Source organism: Elephas maximus, chromosome 23 (genome assembly GCF_024166365.1).
Source record: "Elephas maximus indicus isolate mEleMax1 chromosome 23, mEleMax1 primary haplotype, whole genome shotgun sequence".
Classification (NCBI taxonomy): Eukaryota; Metazoa; Chordata; class Mammalia; order Proboscidea; family Elephantidae; genus Elephas; species Elephas maximus.
In genome coordinates, this window is record NC_064841.1 from 50,286,326 (window position 1) to 50,304,275 (window position 17,950).

A 17,950-nucleotide genomic window follows, 5' to 3' on the forward strand; every position below is an offset into this window, starting at 1 on the left:
GATAATAAAGGGCAATAATAATGAAAACTAAAAAGAAAAAAATGAGGTATTTCAACTTACATCAGAACTGACTTACATCCGAGTCCTTGGAACCTGTATATATTTCGTACTTATACGTTGGTTTTTTTTTTTTTATACGTAAGACAGGCATATTACCAACAAGTTTAATGTTTATTCATTTTATGTATTGTTTCTTCCTCAAGATCTTAAAATAAGTTGAGTTCCTTCAGGGGATACACACTTACATTACTCAAAATATAATCTTTCTTTCTCCTGAAAAGGTATAACATGGGGCAGGGGGTGGGAGGGCTGTTTAAACCTGAGACTGTGGGAAAATGCAGCAAGTTGCAATTAGATAATTATGTGCTGATGATACGAAAGGATATTAAAAAGAAAAGTCTATCATCATGTCCTAAAATCAAATGATACTCTGAGCGGAATTTCTGAAACAAAATGAATTGCTATGTTAAATTTTATTTTCTTCCCCTTTTGACAGAACCTGAGAGAAAAGTTTGTCATTAGTCTCTTGAATAGAGCAAGAAATACTACCTGACTTGTTCTATTCCTTTACTTAGATTGCCAGACAGGAATAAGAGGAGTCCACGTACGTCTACAAGCCTCCAGGCCTCGCTGATGATCGCATACTGGAGCCGGTTCAGGGCAAAGCCATCGACCTCCTTCCGGATTCTAATCGGAGACTGCCCTATCTTCTTCATCAGGATGTGTGTTCTGTCCACGGTGGAAGGGTCTGTTTCTGGGTGTGGAACCAGCTCAACCAATGGGATGTAATATGGTGGATTTACCTTATAAAAGGGAGAGAGGAAAGGAGGGAGTCAAGATGGTAGCACTGCAGATTTGCGGTGTTTTACTGGCAATTTTTTCTCAATTATCTTGGGTGATCAGATGGGACGAATTAACCTTTGGAAAAGAATGGCCTCTTTTAGATTTAGCATTCACTGATAGAAATTGAGTACTAAATTAATTCACAAAGGACAGAGAAAAAGAAAGAACTTGAGCACAAAATTTTGTGGTTTTGTTTAAATAAAAAAAAAAAAAAATCATAACCAACATATGAGACTGAAATTTGGAGGTGCTGTTTACCACCATAAGAAGTATATAGAAAATCTCCAGACCTCCCTATTAGAGGGTTTCTCTTCTCACCATTGTTTTAAGGAAACCCTGGTGGCCTAATGATTACAAGCTACGCTGCTAACCAAGATGGTGGCAGTAGAATCCATCAGGTGTTTCTTGGAAACCCAATGGGGCAGTTCTGCTCTGTCCTATAGGGTCGCTATGAGTTGGAATTGACTTGATGGCAACAGGTTTGGTTTTGGTATTTAACTTCATAGGCACCTTGCCCATCCCCCACTCCAACCCCTAGCACCAGTTCTTTCCATTGTAATTATAGGTTTCCTGCCATTCTACTGTATCATTGCAAAAGATTATTGACAGCATCTTACCAAAACTTGACATTTCTGTAATTTCTCCATGTGTGCCTTAAATACCTGCTTCCACACCTCAAATCTCCTTTTCGCTCTAAAGAGATCCACCAGCACAACATTAAACCCCTCAGCAGCCTCGACATCAAAATGTGGGTCTGAGACAGAAAGGCATCCTTCATAGCAGATTCTAACCAAGAGTAAGTGGGTCCTAATGGAAATGCTTGCCTAGCCAAAGATTTAACTTGCAGTTCTGCTTTTCTTGGTTTACTTTGAGAAACTCTGTTCTTGATTATTCCCACAGAGAATTACCTAACATCCAACGAAAACATTGCTTGGCAGAACCTAATCAGCCTCACCACTGAGTCAAATGTGCCACAGTAAAACCCGGGTGATCCCATGTGTGTCACAGTAGAACTGTGTTCCGTAGGGTTTTTCAATGGCTGATTTTTCAGAAGTAGATCAATAGGCCTTTCTTTTGAGGCACATCTGGGTAGACTTGAACAGCCAACCTTTCAGTTAGTAGCCAAACTCTTAACTTACCACAGTAAATTGATCCCCAAAACTACTTTTAGATTGTTTTTCCTCAACATCTGAATGATGATTGGTAAAATCTCCCATTTACCTAATAAGTATAAGAAGTTAAGATAACTTCTACAGAAAAAGGAAAAGAAAAATAAAGGACACCACCCAGGAGAAGGCAACTGGTTCACATGTGACTCAAATTCAGAGTTTCTTCTGGCCACTCTCAACCCACTGAAAGAGAGGATGTTACCTGTGCTTCCAAATAAAGAAATTATCAGTCAATACCTTAGTCAAATAATATCATTGCATTCTTATAAAACTGTTTGACCTCTGACCTTTTTATCAGAATTACAAGAACTGGCAACATGTCAACCTCAAATGACAGGATTCTTTTTAACACTGTAGGGCTCATGAATGCCAAAGGTATAGATTGAGACCAACAGTTAAAAAGCAACAACCTCATCCTCTCATCTTGGTCTTCTTACCACCCACACTTTTAAATGAACATGCTCCCCAGGGCTCCAAACCTGCCTCTGTCCTGTCTACTCCTTAGACTCCCTGGGAGGGCTCTCCAACTCCCACCGCACCACAATGCTGAGGACTCCCAACTCTCTGCATGCGTGTGCCTGTCTGTCTCTCTTGCACAGACCTCACCTCCAAACTCTAGGCTCACACTTTTAACTGTGTACTGGACAACTTCCCTTGGATGAACTACAAGCATGAAATAACTAAACATCCTACGGCTGCTAACCAAAAGGTTGGCAGTTCGAATCCACCAGCCACTCCTTGGAAATTCTATGGAGCAGTCCTACTCTGTCTTACAGGGTTGCTATGAGTTGGAATTGACTTGACGGCAATGAGTTTGGTGTTTTTTGGTTTATCTAAAATTAAGCTCTCCTTCTTCCCCACCAGGAACCTTGTTTCTCTCCCTAGTCCCGAACATCTCAGCTCATAACTGGAGAAGCATCCTTGACCCTGCCTCTCCCTTCCCTCCCCCATATCCTATCAGTGACAAAAGTCCTGTCAATTCTATCCCTATCTATCAAAACACCCATTTCCACTGCCACACACCCAGCAGTGTCTCATCTCCAACCTTGGCTACAGCCCTCTTCTCCCTGGCCTCCCTGCCTCCCTCTCAGCCTCCTCCACTCACCTCCCTGTGGCACCGCCAGAGTGATGCTTTGTAAAACCCCAGCCTGGTCATGTTCTCTCCAGCCCCAAACTCTGCGGTACTTCTCCACTGCCCACCATAAAATGCAAACAACTTATTAGCCATGCAGAGCCCTCATAATTCGGGCTCTCTACACTTCCCCAGACACACCACATCCTCATACCTTGGTGTTCAGATGCACAAGCGGGTAAGCTGTCAGGAGAGGATCTCTAGATGTCTCTGGGCTTAGGTGGAAGCCATTCTTGCCACAACACCTAAGTCCTCGGACAAGAACGTCAAACCCTGCTTCAGGTTCAGAGAAGGATCTTGACAATAACTTCAACCAGGTACTGTGGAGAATATTCTGCTCATGGCAACCCCAAATGTGTCAGAGTAAAACTGCACCATAGGGTTTTCAATCGCTGGTTTTTTGGAAGTAGATTGCCAGGCCTTTGTTCTGAGGTGCCCCTGGATGCACTTGAAGCTCCAACCTTCAGTGAGCTGCCAAACATTTAACCATTTGCACAGCCCAGGCAGCCTAACAATGATGATATTGTTAGTTGTTATCAAGCTGATTCTGACTCATGGGGACCTCATGTGTGCAGAACACAACTGCCCTATAGGGTTTTCAAGGCTGTGACCTTTCGGAAGCAAAGCCCCAGGCCTGTCTTCCAAGACATCTTTGGGTGGGTTTGAACACCAACCTTTCTGCTAGTAGTAGGGTGCCTAATCATTTTCTTTTTAAGTTTAGCACAGGCCAGAAGATGAGAGGAGGGAGATAACCAAAGTAACTGACTTTATTAAAAAGGTTAATGAAGAGCTATGTTTCCTGAAACGCTGTTATCTTTCTGACACAACAAACCACAACCACATACTTGACCCAGGGACAGCAAGACGGGCCCTTCTCACACGGAGTCTGATAGGAGGACTGGGAAATATGCCCTCAAGAAGTAAGGAGACAAACAGATGAGAAAAGTAGCTGTCCCTGGACCCTGCCCCATGGCGCTGGTCTGTGCTCCGTGGGGGCACAAGAGGGGATTGTGCGGCTATGAGATTCTTTAAGGGCTCAGGTTGAGGGAGCGGACACAACGGAGCTTTCTCTCATTCATCTCTGTGAAAGGCCTGCAAAGCTGACACTGAGCCTGGGAGGCATGTGATTACGCAGATAGCACAGAATGCCCCACACAGACGCTCCATTTATTTTTTCTGCAGCGGATCAAATGAAGTCAGGCGGCTAGAGGAAAGGCAGAATGGCCTCCTCCCAGGAGGCGGCTGTAACAATTTACAATTCATTCACACAAATGCCTTGAGGGCGGGTGTGGAGGAGGGGACTTGAGCCTAGGCCGTCCAGTCCAGCAAACTGTTGAAACTATTCTCACTGGGGCAAACATGACACACACTTAAAAATGAAGGGTGCCTGACCCCAAGTTCTCATGAGACCAGACTCAATGATCTGACTGAGACTAGAAGGACCCCGGTGGTCATGGCCCCCAGATCTTCTGTTGGCCCAGGACAGGGACCATTCCCGAAGCCAACTCTTCGGATATGGATTGGACTGGACAATGGGTTGGAGAGGGATGCTGGTGAGGAGTGAGCTTCTTGGATCAGGTGGACACTTGAGACTATGTTGGCATCTCCTGCCTGGAGGGGAGATGAGAGGGTGGAGGGGGTTAGAAGCTGGCAAAAAGGACAAGAAAAGAGAGAGTGGAGGGAGAGAGCGGGCTGTCTCATTAGGGGGAGAGTAATTGGGAGTGTGTAGCAAGGCGTACATGGGTTTTTGTGTGAGAGACTGACTTGATTTGTAAGCTTTCACTTAAAGCACAATAAAAATTATAAAAAAAGAAAAATGAAGGGTGCTTCTAGTTTACCTATGGCTGAGTGTATTTAACCTGATAGCATTTTCTTTAGCTATTAATTTAGTCCCCAGTGTGGCATAGTCCTGGCATGCGGGCTCACACAGAGATGTACAGAGTCCCCTCTGACCTGTGGGAGGTGTGGATCTGACAGCAGCAGGACTGTGCAGGTATGCAAAAGGACATGCAGACACACGCAGCTCTATAAACACCAAATGCAGAAATCAGACTCTTAAATCATCCACCAACGAGGGCAGGTAGCATCATGTGGACAGGAGAGTCAGTCAAAGAAGTGCAGGCACAGGCAGGGTGAGTGCAGGCAGCAATTCTGGGTGGCCCACTGTGAACAGGCCTGACTAGTAATAGGTATTTAGCTGCACATTTTAGGGAATGCTTCCACCCAAGATGTGCATCTCAGTGAGTGGGACAGGAAGTCCCCAGGCTGGCCTCACCCATAGGTGAGCCATATAAGGCAGCAGTGCCACCAAGAGGTGACTTGTTTCGGTGAAAGAGTCCGCCATCATTTGTCAGATCAAGTTATCCCACATTGAAACAGTGAAGAATAAGGGACGAGGGGGGCGGGGAGTGTTGTCTTAGTCATCTAAAAAAAAAAGTGCTGCTATAACAGAAATACCACAAGCAGATGGTTTTAAAAATGAGAAATTTATTCTCTCACAGTCTAGGAGGCTAGAAGTCTGAATTCAGGGTGCCAGCACCAGGGAAAGGCTTTCTTTCTCTGTCTGCTCTGGAGGAAGGTCCTTATCATCAATCTTTCCTGATCTAGGAGCGTCTCAACATAGGAACCTCAGGTTCAAAGGACGTGCTCTGCTCTTGGCATTGCTTTCTCTATGGTAAGAGTCCCCCCTGTCTCTCTGCTCGCTTCTCTCTTTTATATCCCAAAAGAGATTGACTCAAAATACAACCTATTCTTGTAGATTTAGTCCTGGCTCAAAACCTAGCTGCCTCTAATCCTGCCTCATTAACATCAGAGAGGTAGGATTTACAACACACAGGAAAATCAGATCAGATGACAAAATGGTGGACAATCACACCATACTGGGAATCATGGCCTAGCCAAATTGATACACATTTTTTGGGGACACAACTCAATCCACAACAGGGGCTTTGTAAAGTATAGCTGAAACTATCAGTAGAAAATTCTGCTGCTTCTATGGATGGGTAACAACAGAGACTGTAGTGCAAATTCAACTTTAAGACAGTCATCAGCCAACACTCACCCACTGTCACACTGCCATCCTTACGCTCCTGTAAGAGCCCCTGGGTAGCACAAATGGGTAAGGCATCGGATACGTACCTAAAGGTTGGCAGTTTGAACCCACCCAGAGGGGCCTCCGAAGAAAGGCCTGGAGATCTGCTTCCAAAAGGTAACAACTTTGAAAACTCTTTGGAGCACAATTCTGATCTGCACATGCAGGGTCACCATAAGTCAGAATCAACTTGACAGCAACTGGTTATGGGTTATACACCTCTACACAGAAATTCTGGAGTCACCACAGGCAGGCGGACAGGTAGACAAGGAAGGGAGACAAAAGAAATCTGAAAAGGAAGAAGGTCAAGGACATAGAAAACGGTTGTATTAACAATCCTCCTAATGGGCCTTTAGCGTATAGATGTCAGCTGTCACTTTTCCTGTTTTGTTTTGTTTCTATGAAGCACATTCGAAAATTTCACTTAAGTCACCTCAGTGCTCAGACTGCATGTCCCCCTTGCCCACCAACGAAACAGTGAAACAATTTGACAGCCTTCCCCAGAAAAAGTGCCCAGGAGAACACATGTGTGTCCAACACATTGGCTGTTTTTTCATGAGTATAGGGATTATTAATGTTTTGCAAGCGCTGAGTATCCATCTTTCAGTGGCATTAGCAAGCCTCCTTTTACTTTACCCTATTTCCTGGCCCATGCAATGAGTAACTGACTATTTAAACACTCATGTTGAAGCAACAGGGTGGAGCTGATGTGCTAGCTCTTTCCTGTTTGGCTCTGCAAGGGCTGACATAAAGCTGTGTAGCTCCTCAAAGATTATAAACAATTCCGGGTTACTTAGGGCTACCCTGTCCAGCTTGGAGTCCCTGAGTGCTACAAATGATTGAGTGCTCATCTGCTAACCAAAAGGCTGGAGGTTCAAGTCCACTCAGAGGCGCTCTGGAAGAAAGGCAAAAAATCAGCCATTTAAAATCCTATGGAGCAGAGTTCTACACTGACATATATGGGGTGCCATGACTTCAATCAACTCAGTGGCAACTGGTTTAGTTTTTTGGCTTGTCCAGCTTAGATTGAATCATTCAAAACTTTTTTTTTCACTCCCCTAAAAATCAATGCAATGATCAAGCACAGAACAAAGAAAAGAACAAAATTCCAAAGGCAGTTAATATGGGTTATTTGATTTGCTTTAGTTACAATTGGTTTTGGCTAAAATAATTTATACAAGTAATGAGAGATTAATTTCCAAAATAGGGTTTGGATTTTCTTTAACCATGCTGCTTGCTTTTAGTTAAATAAGTAAAAGCAAGCCATGTCTGAGTGGGAAAAGTGTGGGTATGAGGGAGAAAAATGTGTCATTATTCACACTCTATTGACTGTCCACTAGTCAGAGGCACTGTGCTAGGTGTGACAGAGAAGACAACGAATAATGTGTAATTTCACTTATAAGATAGGTTATCATTGAAGAGACTTGGTAAAGTCTTATCCGAGGACTAAGGTGGTATTTTCTGCACAATTTGACTTAATTTTTAATTTTTTTCAAACTAACCTGGAAGTAAAAACACTGGCTGGGAATTAGAAGCTTTCAAGCAAGAGGCCACTGGTGCCACCTTTCATTGAGGTGATCAGGTAGTAAGTGGTTCATGGTCTCTGAGTCCTTCTCATGGACATGTGAATGTCATAAGAGTGAAGGCATGTCAGGCTACATACAACCTTGGGACTTGATCTTTGGATGCTTTCAATTTGTATCCCTCCTGGTACAAATTCTTTAGAAGTGAAAATAACACATTTTTAGTGGTAGCAAAATGTGGCTGGTTTTCTTATATGTTCTATGGGTCTAAGTATCATTATTCATCACATTTTACATTATATTTCAATATGAGATAAAACATCCAGAACTGTATGGTTATTTAAAAGGCAGTCCAAGCAGCCCCTCTTCTCAGCATAAAACATCTAGTAGGCATGAATGACTCGCCCTTTTTCTTCACCTCCCTACACTAAACTGTTCTTTTTTTAACTGTGATGAAAATATACATAGCAAACATCCAAACGTAACAATTTCTACATGTATAATTCAGTGACAGTGATTACCCTTCTTCACGTTGTGTAAGCATTCTCACTATCCTTTTCCAAATCATTCCACTGCCATTAACATGAACTCAGGGCTCCCCAAGCAAGAACTTCCTCTTCCCCTCTCTCTTTCACCCTTGGTAACCATTCATAATCTTTGGTTTCTACATATTAGCTTATTTCATATATGTGATATCATACAGTATTTGTCCTTTTGTTACTGACTTGTTTTGCTCAGCATGATGAACCTAAGCTACTCTTGCTCAGAAAGAGGAATTTCCTTGCTCTTAATTCTAGAGCCCTAGGAAACCCTCATGGTGTAGTGGTTAAGTGCTATGGCTGCTAACAAAATGGTCGGCAGTTCGAATCCATCAGGCGCTCCTTGGAAACCCTACAGGGCAGTTCTACTCTGTCCTTTAGGGTCGCTATGAGTTGGAATCAACCTGACAGCAGCAGGTAGTAGGGGTAGTAGTAGTGCCCTGGCCAGGGCCCTAGTCATTCATGCTGGAAATACTGCACTGACTCCTGTAAGAGTTTCTCCCCTCCCTGACCACCTTTAATACTGAAAGATTCGTATGTTGTTGTTGTTAGTTGCTGTTGAGTTGGCTCTGACTCATGGTGATCTTATGTACGACAAAATGTTGCCCGGTCCTGCACCATCTTCATGATCACTGGTAAGTTTCAGTCCACTGTTTCAGCTATTGTGTCAATCCATCTCATTGACAGTTTCCTTTGTTGTCACTGGCTTTACCAACCATAGTATTTATGATGTGCTTATATTACAGGTTTCCCCAAATCATGTTGCTGCTCTGTACCTAAACAAGTCTCAACTCTTCAGAGTAGTCTTGATGATTCTCTATAACCCAACTATTACCTTCCAAATGTCTCCTACTACCCGCAAGTATGTGTCCTCTCTCAGTCAAGCTGGCCTTATTCTACACAGCCTGTGCTTGTTCTTGAACCAGTGCCTTGTGTACACACTTCCCCAGCCTCAAACACTCTACCCCACGACAGCCCAACTAGATCCTATCCTGTCTGGTTCCAGATTCTCTGTGTAGCTTCTCCTTCATGTTAACCTTTGAGGATCTGGAGGTGCTAAGAGTTCAGGCATACACTATCATGTTTACTATAGCTTGAGGTAAATTAGCTTTATTGTCCTAACTCAGCCGTCCTGGCCCTCAGTAGCCATGCTGAGCTCACAGGGGCTACTCAAGAGTCATTCACTGAGTGATCCTTGAGTCTCCTCTCTGGTTAGCCTTTCCTTGTGTTAATAATATTTAAAAAAATTTATTGAGGACTTGCACGCCAATTTGAAAGTCATTGTCCAATATACTTCCTCATGTGTTCCTAGTGGATAAATCTGCCCAGTTAATTACAATGGGTGAGTGAAGATGAACAACAAAGAAATGTGTTTAAAGCCAAACTTACCAAATCGGAATCTCTGGGCATAAGCCCCTGATATTTGCATCCTAACAAAACTGATCTTACTCTGAATTGTGTTCAGGAGAGAGTAAAAGTGACATATCTAGAAAATCCCATTTGATGTACACATTTTTAACGTAGCACTTTTACCTTGATAGTAGAATTTTTTGTTTAGTAGTCCGACTCTTTAACTAAAGTAGTTCTCATTCTATCCCATACATCTTACATGCTCGGATAAAATCACAGGAATTTTTGGGTAAAATTCTTTTTAAAATGCTAGTATTGCACATCTCTGTCAATATACTAAAAACTACCGAATTGCATAATTTTAATTGGTGAATTGAGTGGTATGTGAATTATATCTCAATAAAGCTATTTAAAAGATACCATTGGAGTGGTTACAATGTGTTTACTGCCCCTGAAAAACAGAATGAGATGCAATCAGTTTTCAAGGTTTAAAATACTCACAGGATGAGCCACCATGCACTGCTTTACGTGTGTCAAACCAGCAAACAACTTGGAAGGCAAGAGGCAAGAGCTTGAGCTGCTTATGACAACTTTATCATCTACAATGCGATCCAACTGAGCAAAAACCTTCTTCTTTAGTTCCAGGTTTTCTGGGACACATTCCTGAAAGGATACATTCAAATTACTATTCATGATCACTTTACTCAATCAGGTGCCAAGCAAAGCATTTCAGCTCTGATCAACTCCTAAAATGAATCAATGAGAAGAGCACCAGCAAAATTTAAGAGCAGCAAAAGCCCGCTAAAATTACGACAAAATTGTGATAACTGTGGAATCCAGATGATGAGTACATGGGAGTCTGTTGTACTTTATACTTATGTATTTTTTTTTTTTATATATAGGTCTGAAAATTCTCATAATAAAAACACCTGCCAACTATACGGGCGTGGATTCGACAAATAGAATACACAACAGCACCTCAGGCAAAGTGCTATAAACATCAATAGTCATCGTAACCATTTATTTTCTCCATCTGTTCTGACCATCAGATCAACTTATCTCTGAAGAAAAATCTTATCTTCATGAAATGAGCAAATATTTACATCCATAAGTCCCACAAGGCTTCTTGAGAATCCATTTCTAATTAGAAGTCCTTTTGAAAAAGACTTTTGTTTCTAAACATCTGAAGTTACTTTAAAGGGGGTGAGGGAGGGGCATAGAGAAAAAATTTGGATTAAATACTGCAGATAACAACCTCTTCTGAATTTTAATTACTTGGAAAGCTGGAGGTGGGAATGAGATGACATTCTTAAAACTCCTGATTGCCCACAGGTGAGACATTTTCCTAGGAAAGTGAGGACAAAGCGGTACTACCCTGCTGTGGTGGGAGTGGAACAGGGGAAGGATACTTGAGCTGCTCAAATGCTTTGAAATACTAGAGGTGTCCTTCCCCTCCTGCCACCTACGCCTCTGGGAAATCACAGCAGGGGTTGCTCCTACCCAATATGGGCCCTTGCTTACCCAGATGCAACAGGTACTTACAGCGTTGGCAGCATGAATGCCCATTGTTCGCTGGTGCTTTCAGTGTAATGATTTTCAGTATGATCCAACAGCCATCAGCATCAGCATCAACTGGTGTGCTTGTTAAAAACGCAAAATTTCAGGCCCCCATCTCAGACCACTGGAATCAGAATCTCTGGGGGTGGGGCCCAGGAATCTGCATTTTTAACAAGCATCCTGATAATTCCTACTCCTACTAAAGTTTGAGAACCACTGTTCTGAGATGTGGATCCAAAGTGTGGCTACTCAATACTCTCTGCGTGGTGGTGTGCTACAAATACATCCTCAAGGGTCATTTCTCCACGCTAATGCCAGGGCAGCCTCCCCCCACCACTGAGGTATACCAATCAAGGATACCTGAGGGATAATAAGAAAGATATTAATTTCACGGTCTCTAACTCTAAGATACTCATGATTGCACCTGGCCAATTTTGCTGAAATGTTACTCAAATTTACAGGCCCTTGTTTACAGATCACGTAAGTTAGTGAGAATAGTATAAACACCAATAGGTAACCAGAAAGTATGTAAAAGTGGATATTTGATGCTGAAGTACTACTATTAATTATGTCAGAATCACCCCTCAAAACTAAAAAAAAATATTTTCAAGTTTGTTTTAAAAATATCTGATACCAAAAAAAACAACAACAACCAAACCTGTTGCTGACGAGTTGACTCTGACTCATAATGACTCTATAGGACAGAGTAGAATTGCCCATAGAGTTTCCAAGGAGTGCCTGGTAGATTCAAACTGCTGACCTTTTGTTTAGCAGCTGTAGCACTTAACCACTACGCCACCAAGGTTTCCAAAATATCTGATAAACCAAAAACCAAACCCAGTACCATCGAGTTGATTCCAACTCATAGCGGCCTTTTGGACAAAGTAGAACTGTCCCACAGAGTTTGTTAATAATAATACTCTGTCCTATAGGGTTGCTATGAGTCGGAGTTGACTCGACGGCACAGGGTTTTAATATATTAGAATCAGCTGTGTAAATATCATGACATGAATTTTTCTATATCATCTACCCCCCCCCAAAAAGTTTACTCTAAGGGTAGTATGTCAATATTGTGCTTGTTTATACTTTAAAAAAAATAATCAAACCATGTAACATTTTATTAAGAACACAAAAGGTCACATAAGTACCGCATCTCAAAGACAGAAAAAAAATGGAGTCATTTAAGAACTGTAAAGCCCATTGTGCTAAATCTCCTTATCAAAAAGGAAAAAAAGAAAACAAAGCTACAGTACCTGGCTAGTTGTATTGAGTAATTCCTGGATCAGTTAAGTCTGCAAGTTGGGTTAGGTTTAAATGAAGCCTTGTAGTAAAGCCAGAGCCTAAGAATGATGCAGATACTGTTTAAGCTAATAAAAGAGCCCTCATGAATAGCCTCATTGTGAGCCTGTCATGCAGATTCCCCCTGAAATTCTAGGCCTTTCTTCAGATCACTTGGTTATCAAAGAGGCAAGAAAACGAACCAGAGGAAACCCAAACCTGCTACGATTATAAAAGGGTTTTTTTTTTTTTTAATGGCCCATTTGCTTGAAGTTTTGTTGTTGTTGTTGTCGTTGTTTTAATAGTAACACAATTGTGTTCAATTTGCTAGGGTAGGGTTATAATGCTTCTGTCCATGTTACCTCTTGTGTTCATTTCTTTACTTATCATTAGGGAGCCAATACCCCTTGTCTGAGAAGAGAGCCTGAAACACTATTAATCAGCACCTTCATCGTTTCACTACTCTCTTGACTGTAGCCAAGAGAGCCTACAGTCATTCTCTTTGCCCTAAAGGAAAGGCAGGCAAGAACAGCAAACAAAGAGATAACTGAGAACCTCATCGCAAAGTAGCTTTGCTCTCTCTAAACCACAGCAATGGAACCAGGTGAGAATCCACCCTATGCATTCTCAACTGAACTGTGTCTTTTGGGGTCCTTTCCGGAGAAAGTCATTAAGTGGGAAGGCTGGGCAAAGAGTCTATTAGATTGACTTTGCTTAATCGAACTTTACCTGCATCTTTCAAAACCATGACTTTGGTTTGTTCTGGGGTTTATTTGTTTTGAGGTAGACACAACACGTAATAAATGATATTCTCATGCACAGTCATTGACAAAACAAAACAAAATTTTGGGGTAAAGCACAATGAAACTTCCCAATAGTTACAACTATTAATGGTACATCAAAGCAAAACAAAACAAAACTTACTCATCCCAAACAGTATCAGATAGTTAAAACTGGGGTTATGTCTTCTTAAAAGGAAGAAATGGACTGTGATATTATAGTGTCACTTTTAATCCTTTCTTTTTTTTTTTAAGTAAATCATTCATAAACATCAGTGTTTTGTTATTATTATAAGTTACTTGTGATAGCATTCAACTCATTAGAGCTCCATTCCAGAAAACTGGCACAGCCGTAAAAAGTCAGTTTATTGGATTTCTAAGACAGTTTCTATGGAATGGGGGTGCTAGGTAAGTACTCACTTCTGAAGTTTAACCACTCACTATGCAATACACATTTTTCAAGACAAATATTTTCTTGGTGAATATCATGATATAATATTGCCATGACATTTGTATGATATAACATTAGTATCAATTTAGTTGAGACTTTTTTTTTTTCAATTAATCCAGGCATTTTAAATAGGCTATCTGTTGCTGGAATATCTCCATTTGCTAATGTAAAATACACGCAAGCAATCTTCAATGTGCTTTCTGGAAAGAACTAATTTAGGCTTTAGTACTTAATACATTTGACAGGCAAAGATAGATGTTCTTTAGAAATTCTATTAGCTAATTTTTTAGGGGGAAAAGACAAGGCAAGAATAGAAAGATGAGCTAAAATCCTATTGCTATCACAGCAGAAGTGAATTCATCTTAAACTGAAGATGGGAGCGATTTACACTATAAAGTTTATCTGCTATATGCAGGTAAATCCCCTGCTTCAGCCTGTCTAATTGTGATGGTTAAGGTTGTACGATTCTCAGTGGTTTGATGTTGTGATCACTTCCATGATGAGATTTGATATAATGTGATCACCTCCATGACGGGATCTGCTGTGAGTAGCCAATCAGTTGAAAGGGAGTTTCCTTGGGCGTGTGGCCTGCGTTGAATATAAGTTGGCATTCTGGCAGGGCTCTTGGCTTTTGATCACTCTGGGTCCTGCAGCTGACTCCTGTTCATCTGACCTCTGGTTCTTGGGAGCTGAGCTAGCAGTTTACCTGCAGTCTTGCCTTCCAATCTTGGGATTTGTTGATCTTCACAGCCTGTGTGCAAGAGCCCTACTTGCTGATCTGCCAATCTTGGGTTTGCCAGCCCCTCGGCTACATGAATCAGGAGAAGCCTCTATCCTGATGCACGAACTTGGGATGTTCCAGGTTCTTCAACCCTGTGAGCCATTTCCTTGATATAAATCTCTCTCCATATATATTTATATGCTTTTCTGATTTTGCTTCTCTAGAGAACCCAGCCTAAGACACTAATCAACATCACCAGTGTCTCTTCACTGTTTCTCCCAAGAGAATAATCTTAAAAATCTACCAGATTAATATACTGTTAGGACCAGACTTCTTAAGGGGTGGAGACCAAAATTATCAAAAAGATTAATTTTCTACAACATAGATGAACCGCAGAGACATTATGCTGAGTAAAATAAATCAATCACAAAAGGGCAAATATTGTATGATCTCATTTAAATTAAAGACAAGAATAGATAAATATATAAAGACCAATGGTTATTAGTGGTTACCAGGGGTTGGGGGGAGAGAGAGAGGGAATTATTTTCTGGAAAGTAGTGAGTTTTTGTTGGTGGTGATGAGAAAATTAGTATTGATTAAGGGCAATGGTTACACAACTTGACTAATGTAACTTATATCACTAAGTGGCATATCAAAAAAAGGACAGAAGGCAAATGTTGTATTATATACAATTTCATAGTAAAAAAAAAGGTGCAGCTGTTGATGTTATGTAGGTATAAGCAGGCAGACACCTCATGGGATTAGTTTTCTTGGTTCAGTGGCTTAGGACCATGGTTTCATGCGACAATCCAGTCAATTAACATAATATTGTTTTTAGAGTTTCTGTTCTACCTCCTAGCTCGGCAAGCAGTATTTGGGGTCTCAAAATCTTGCAAACGGCCATCCAAGAAACAATTGGTCTTTAGTCACCTGGAGCAGCAGAGGGAGAAGGAAACCTAAGAATCAGAGAAGGAACTAGAGAGCAGAGCTAATTGCTTCCATGAACTACTTTCTCCTTTGCCACGAGACCAGAAGAGCTAGATGGTGCCTGGCTACCATTGCCGAATGTTTTGATCAAGGAATCAATAGATGAGTCCTGATCAAAAGGGGCAAATGTGGAATAGAATTTCAAATTCCTATGGAATCCAAACTTACTGGAGTCATTGAGACTACAGGAACCCCCATATCTATTGCCCTGAGATAATCTTTAAACCTTGAACCAAAACTATCCCCTGAAGTCAACTTTAAACCAAACAAATGTTTGCCTTGAACACTGTGTTCTTTTAAGAATTATGTACATGAGATCAAATTGACAAAAGTAACTCTAAAGCATAAATGAGAAGTTTAGGGGCAGTGAGTTTAAGTAAAACTCATTGTTGTCAAGTCAATTCTAGCTCATGGTGACCCTACAGGACAGAGTAGAACTGTCCCATAGGGTTTCCATGGCTGTAATCTTTATGGAAGCAGACTGCCACATCTTTCTTCCATGGAGAAGCTGGTGGGTTCAAATCACCACCCTTTCAGTTAGTAGCCAAGTGCTTTAACCACTGCACCATCAGGGCTCCTTGATTTCAAGTTAATGGTGGTGAAATAATTTGGGTACAGATAGCAGGAATGATGACACAACATGAAGAATGTGGCCATGTCACTGAATTGTACATGTAAAAATTGTTGAATGAGTATATGTTTTACTGTGTATACATTTTCATCAAAAATAAAATAAATATTAAAAAAGACTAATGTTCTTTTTGTAGAAAAAATATTTTAATATGTTAGGAAAACAGAAAAGGAAAGAGTACATCAGTTTTCAATGTCACAGGTAATAAAGTACACTATACCCTAACCAGGGACTCATCTTTTTTTCTTAAAAATAATATTTAAAAGGCATATTAAAAATCCTAAACAGAGCTCTAGACTAAATTATACCTAATCAAGAGAGACTTTTCCAAAATAAAAACCAACATGGGTCATTTTAGGAACGTTACTTCCTGGGGATTAGGTGTTAAGGTTACAAGGATTATTGCTGTTTGCTTTAAATAGCATTCCTTTCTCAGAGTAACCACAGGGAGCCTAGAAGAGGTTAAAGTGGCATAGGCATCAATTGCCATCTTCATTATGTATCTGTTCTCACCCTCATTCCAATAGACTTTTTTTTTTTTACTTTTTATGAAATCATTTATTTAGAATTGTGTTAAAATGCTTGGCATGAACAAATAATACAATTTCATTTAAGCCTGTAATTAGAATATAGTTTTATTGCATTTCTAAATATTATTTTTCATGAAGAAGAAGTGAGATTTTAAATACAAAGGTTTTTGTTGTTGCTGTTGTTTTTGTGAACAAAGTGCTGGGAACAGCATGAAACAGAAAACTGAAGAAAGGTTCTTTAAATAAGGCATCAGAAATGAATTTTCAAAGAAGAAAAATGGAAAATAAATCAAGCTGATATGAAGGACATTGGTACCTCACATTGGTACCTCACAGTAGCCAGCAATCACTAAGACCATTTATCATCAGTGAGGTATACTTTTAAATTCCAATTGACAATTAAAATTTTGAGACAACCACATAAGTTATTTTCAAGTTTTTTCTCCTGTCTATATGGTTATATGCAACAATGAGCTCAAGCATAACAACGATTGTGAGGATGGCGCAGGACCGGACAGTGTTTCCTTCTGTTGTGCATAGGGTCGCTATGAGTCAGAACCGACTCGATAGCACCTAACAACAACAACAAATATGTTAATATTTGTGATGTGTTTCTATCAGCAACCTCTCTGTTTATAATGCAGGAATTCTCAAATTGGTAGAGGACAGACGGAGAGACAGACTACTTGTGAAATTTGGGGAGAAAATATAGAAATAATAAAAAAAAATTTTTTTTTTTTTTTAGAAATAATACACTCCTTTTATTGAGAGTAATTTAACTAGATATGTGTAAAGCAACAAATTACATTCAATATACTTTGTTAGGATGGCAACTACTATAATATGAAAACATTCTCATTTTTGAAAACTCAGGTTATGTTTTATTAAAAAAAACTCTATATGTAGATGTATGTTTTTGACTATAAAATAATTTTATAGTATTTTAAACAGGAATAGCATCTTTAAGTCAATAGCTGTACACATATTGAATCCATCTGCTCACAGGAGGAGGGACCATGAAGAGAAGTAACTTATGCCTACAGTTGCAAAAGTACAATAAAGTTTTAAAAAGTTTTTGTTAGTATTCTAAAAGGCAGCTTTCTTTATCTTAAAGAAATACTTTCTTTCTAGTTTCTGGAACAAGAAGTTTATGATAAAAAAGTATTTTAATTAAGAAGAGAAGTTTTCAAGTTTAGCTGAGTTTATAAACTTCAGGTAAGAATTTTATAACTTTTTTAGAAGAAATTCTGGCTATTTTTAAAATACAAATAATTATCCTTTTAAAGAGCAACATTTGTTTTACTTGGCTTTGATAATCATTAGTTATGTTCACCTCTTCCGGGTTCCTTTCTTATCCACTCATTTTCTC

At 40.3% G+C, this 17,950-nt stretch overlaps 1 protein-coding gene across 1 annotated transcript in view; it reads right to left on the minus strand.

Moving 5' to 3' along the window:
* Positions 1 to 17,950, minus strand: part of CRYL1 (crystallin lambda 1) — a 230,171-nt gene that overhangs the window by 34,775 nt on the left and 177,446 nt on the right. Inside the window, exons 4-5 of the mRNA XM_049867333.1 lie at positions 10,149 to 10,310; positions 609 to 803 (exon numbers count right to left, since the gene is read on the minus strand). Coding sequence (XP_049723290.1) covers positions 609 to 803; positions 10,149 to 10,310 — 357 coding nt within the window. The remainder of the gene's footprint in view (positions 1 to 608; positions 804 to 10,148; positions 10,311 to 17,950) is intronic.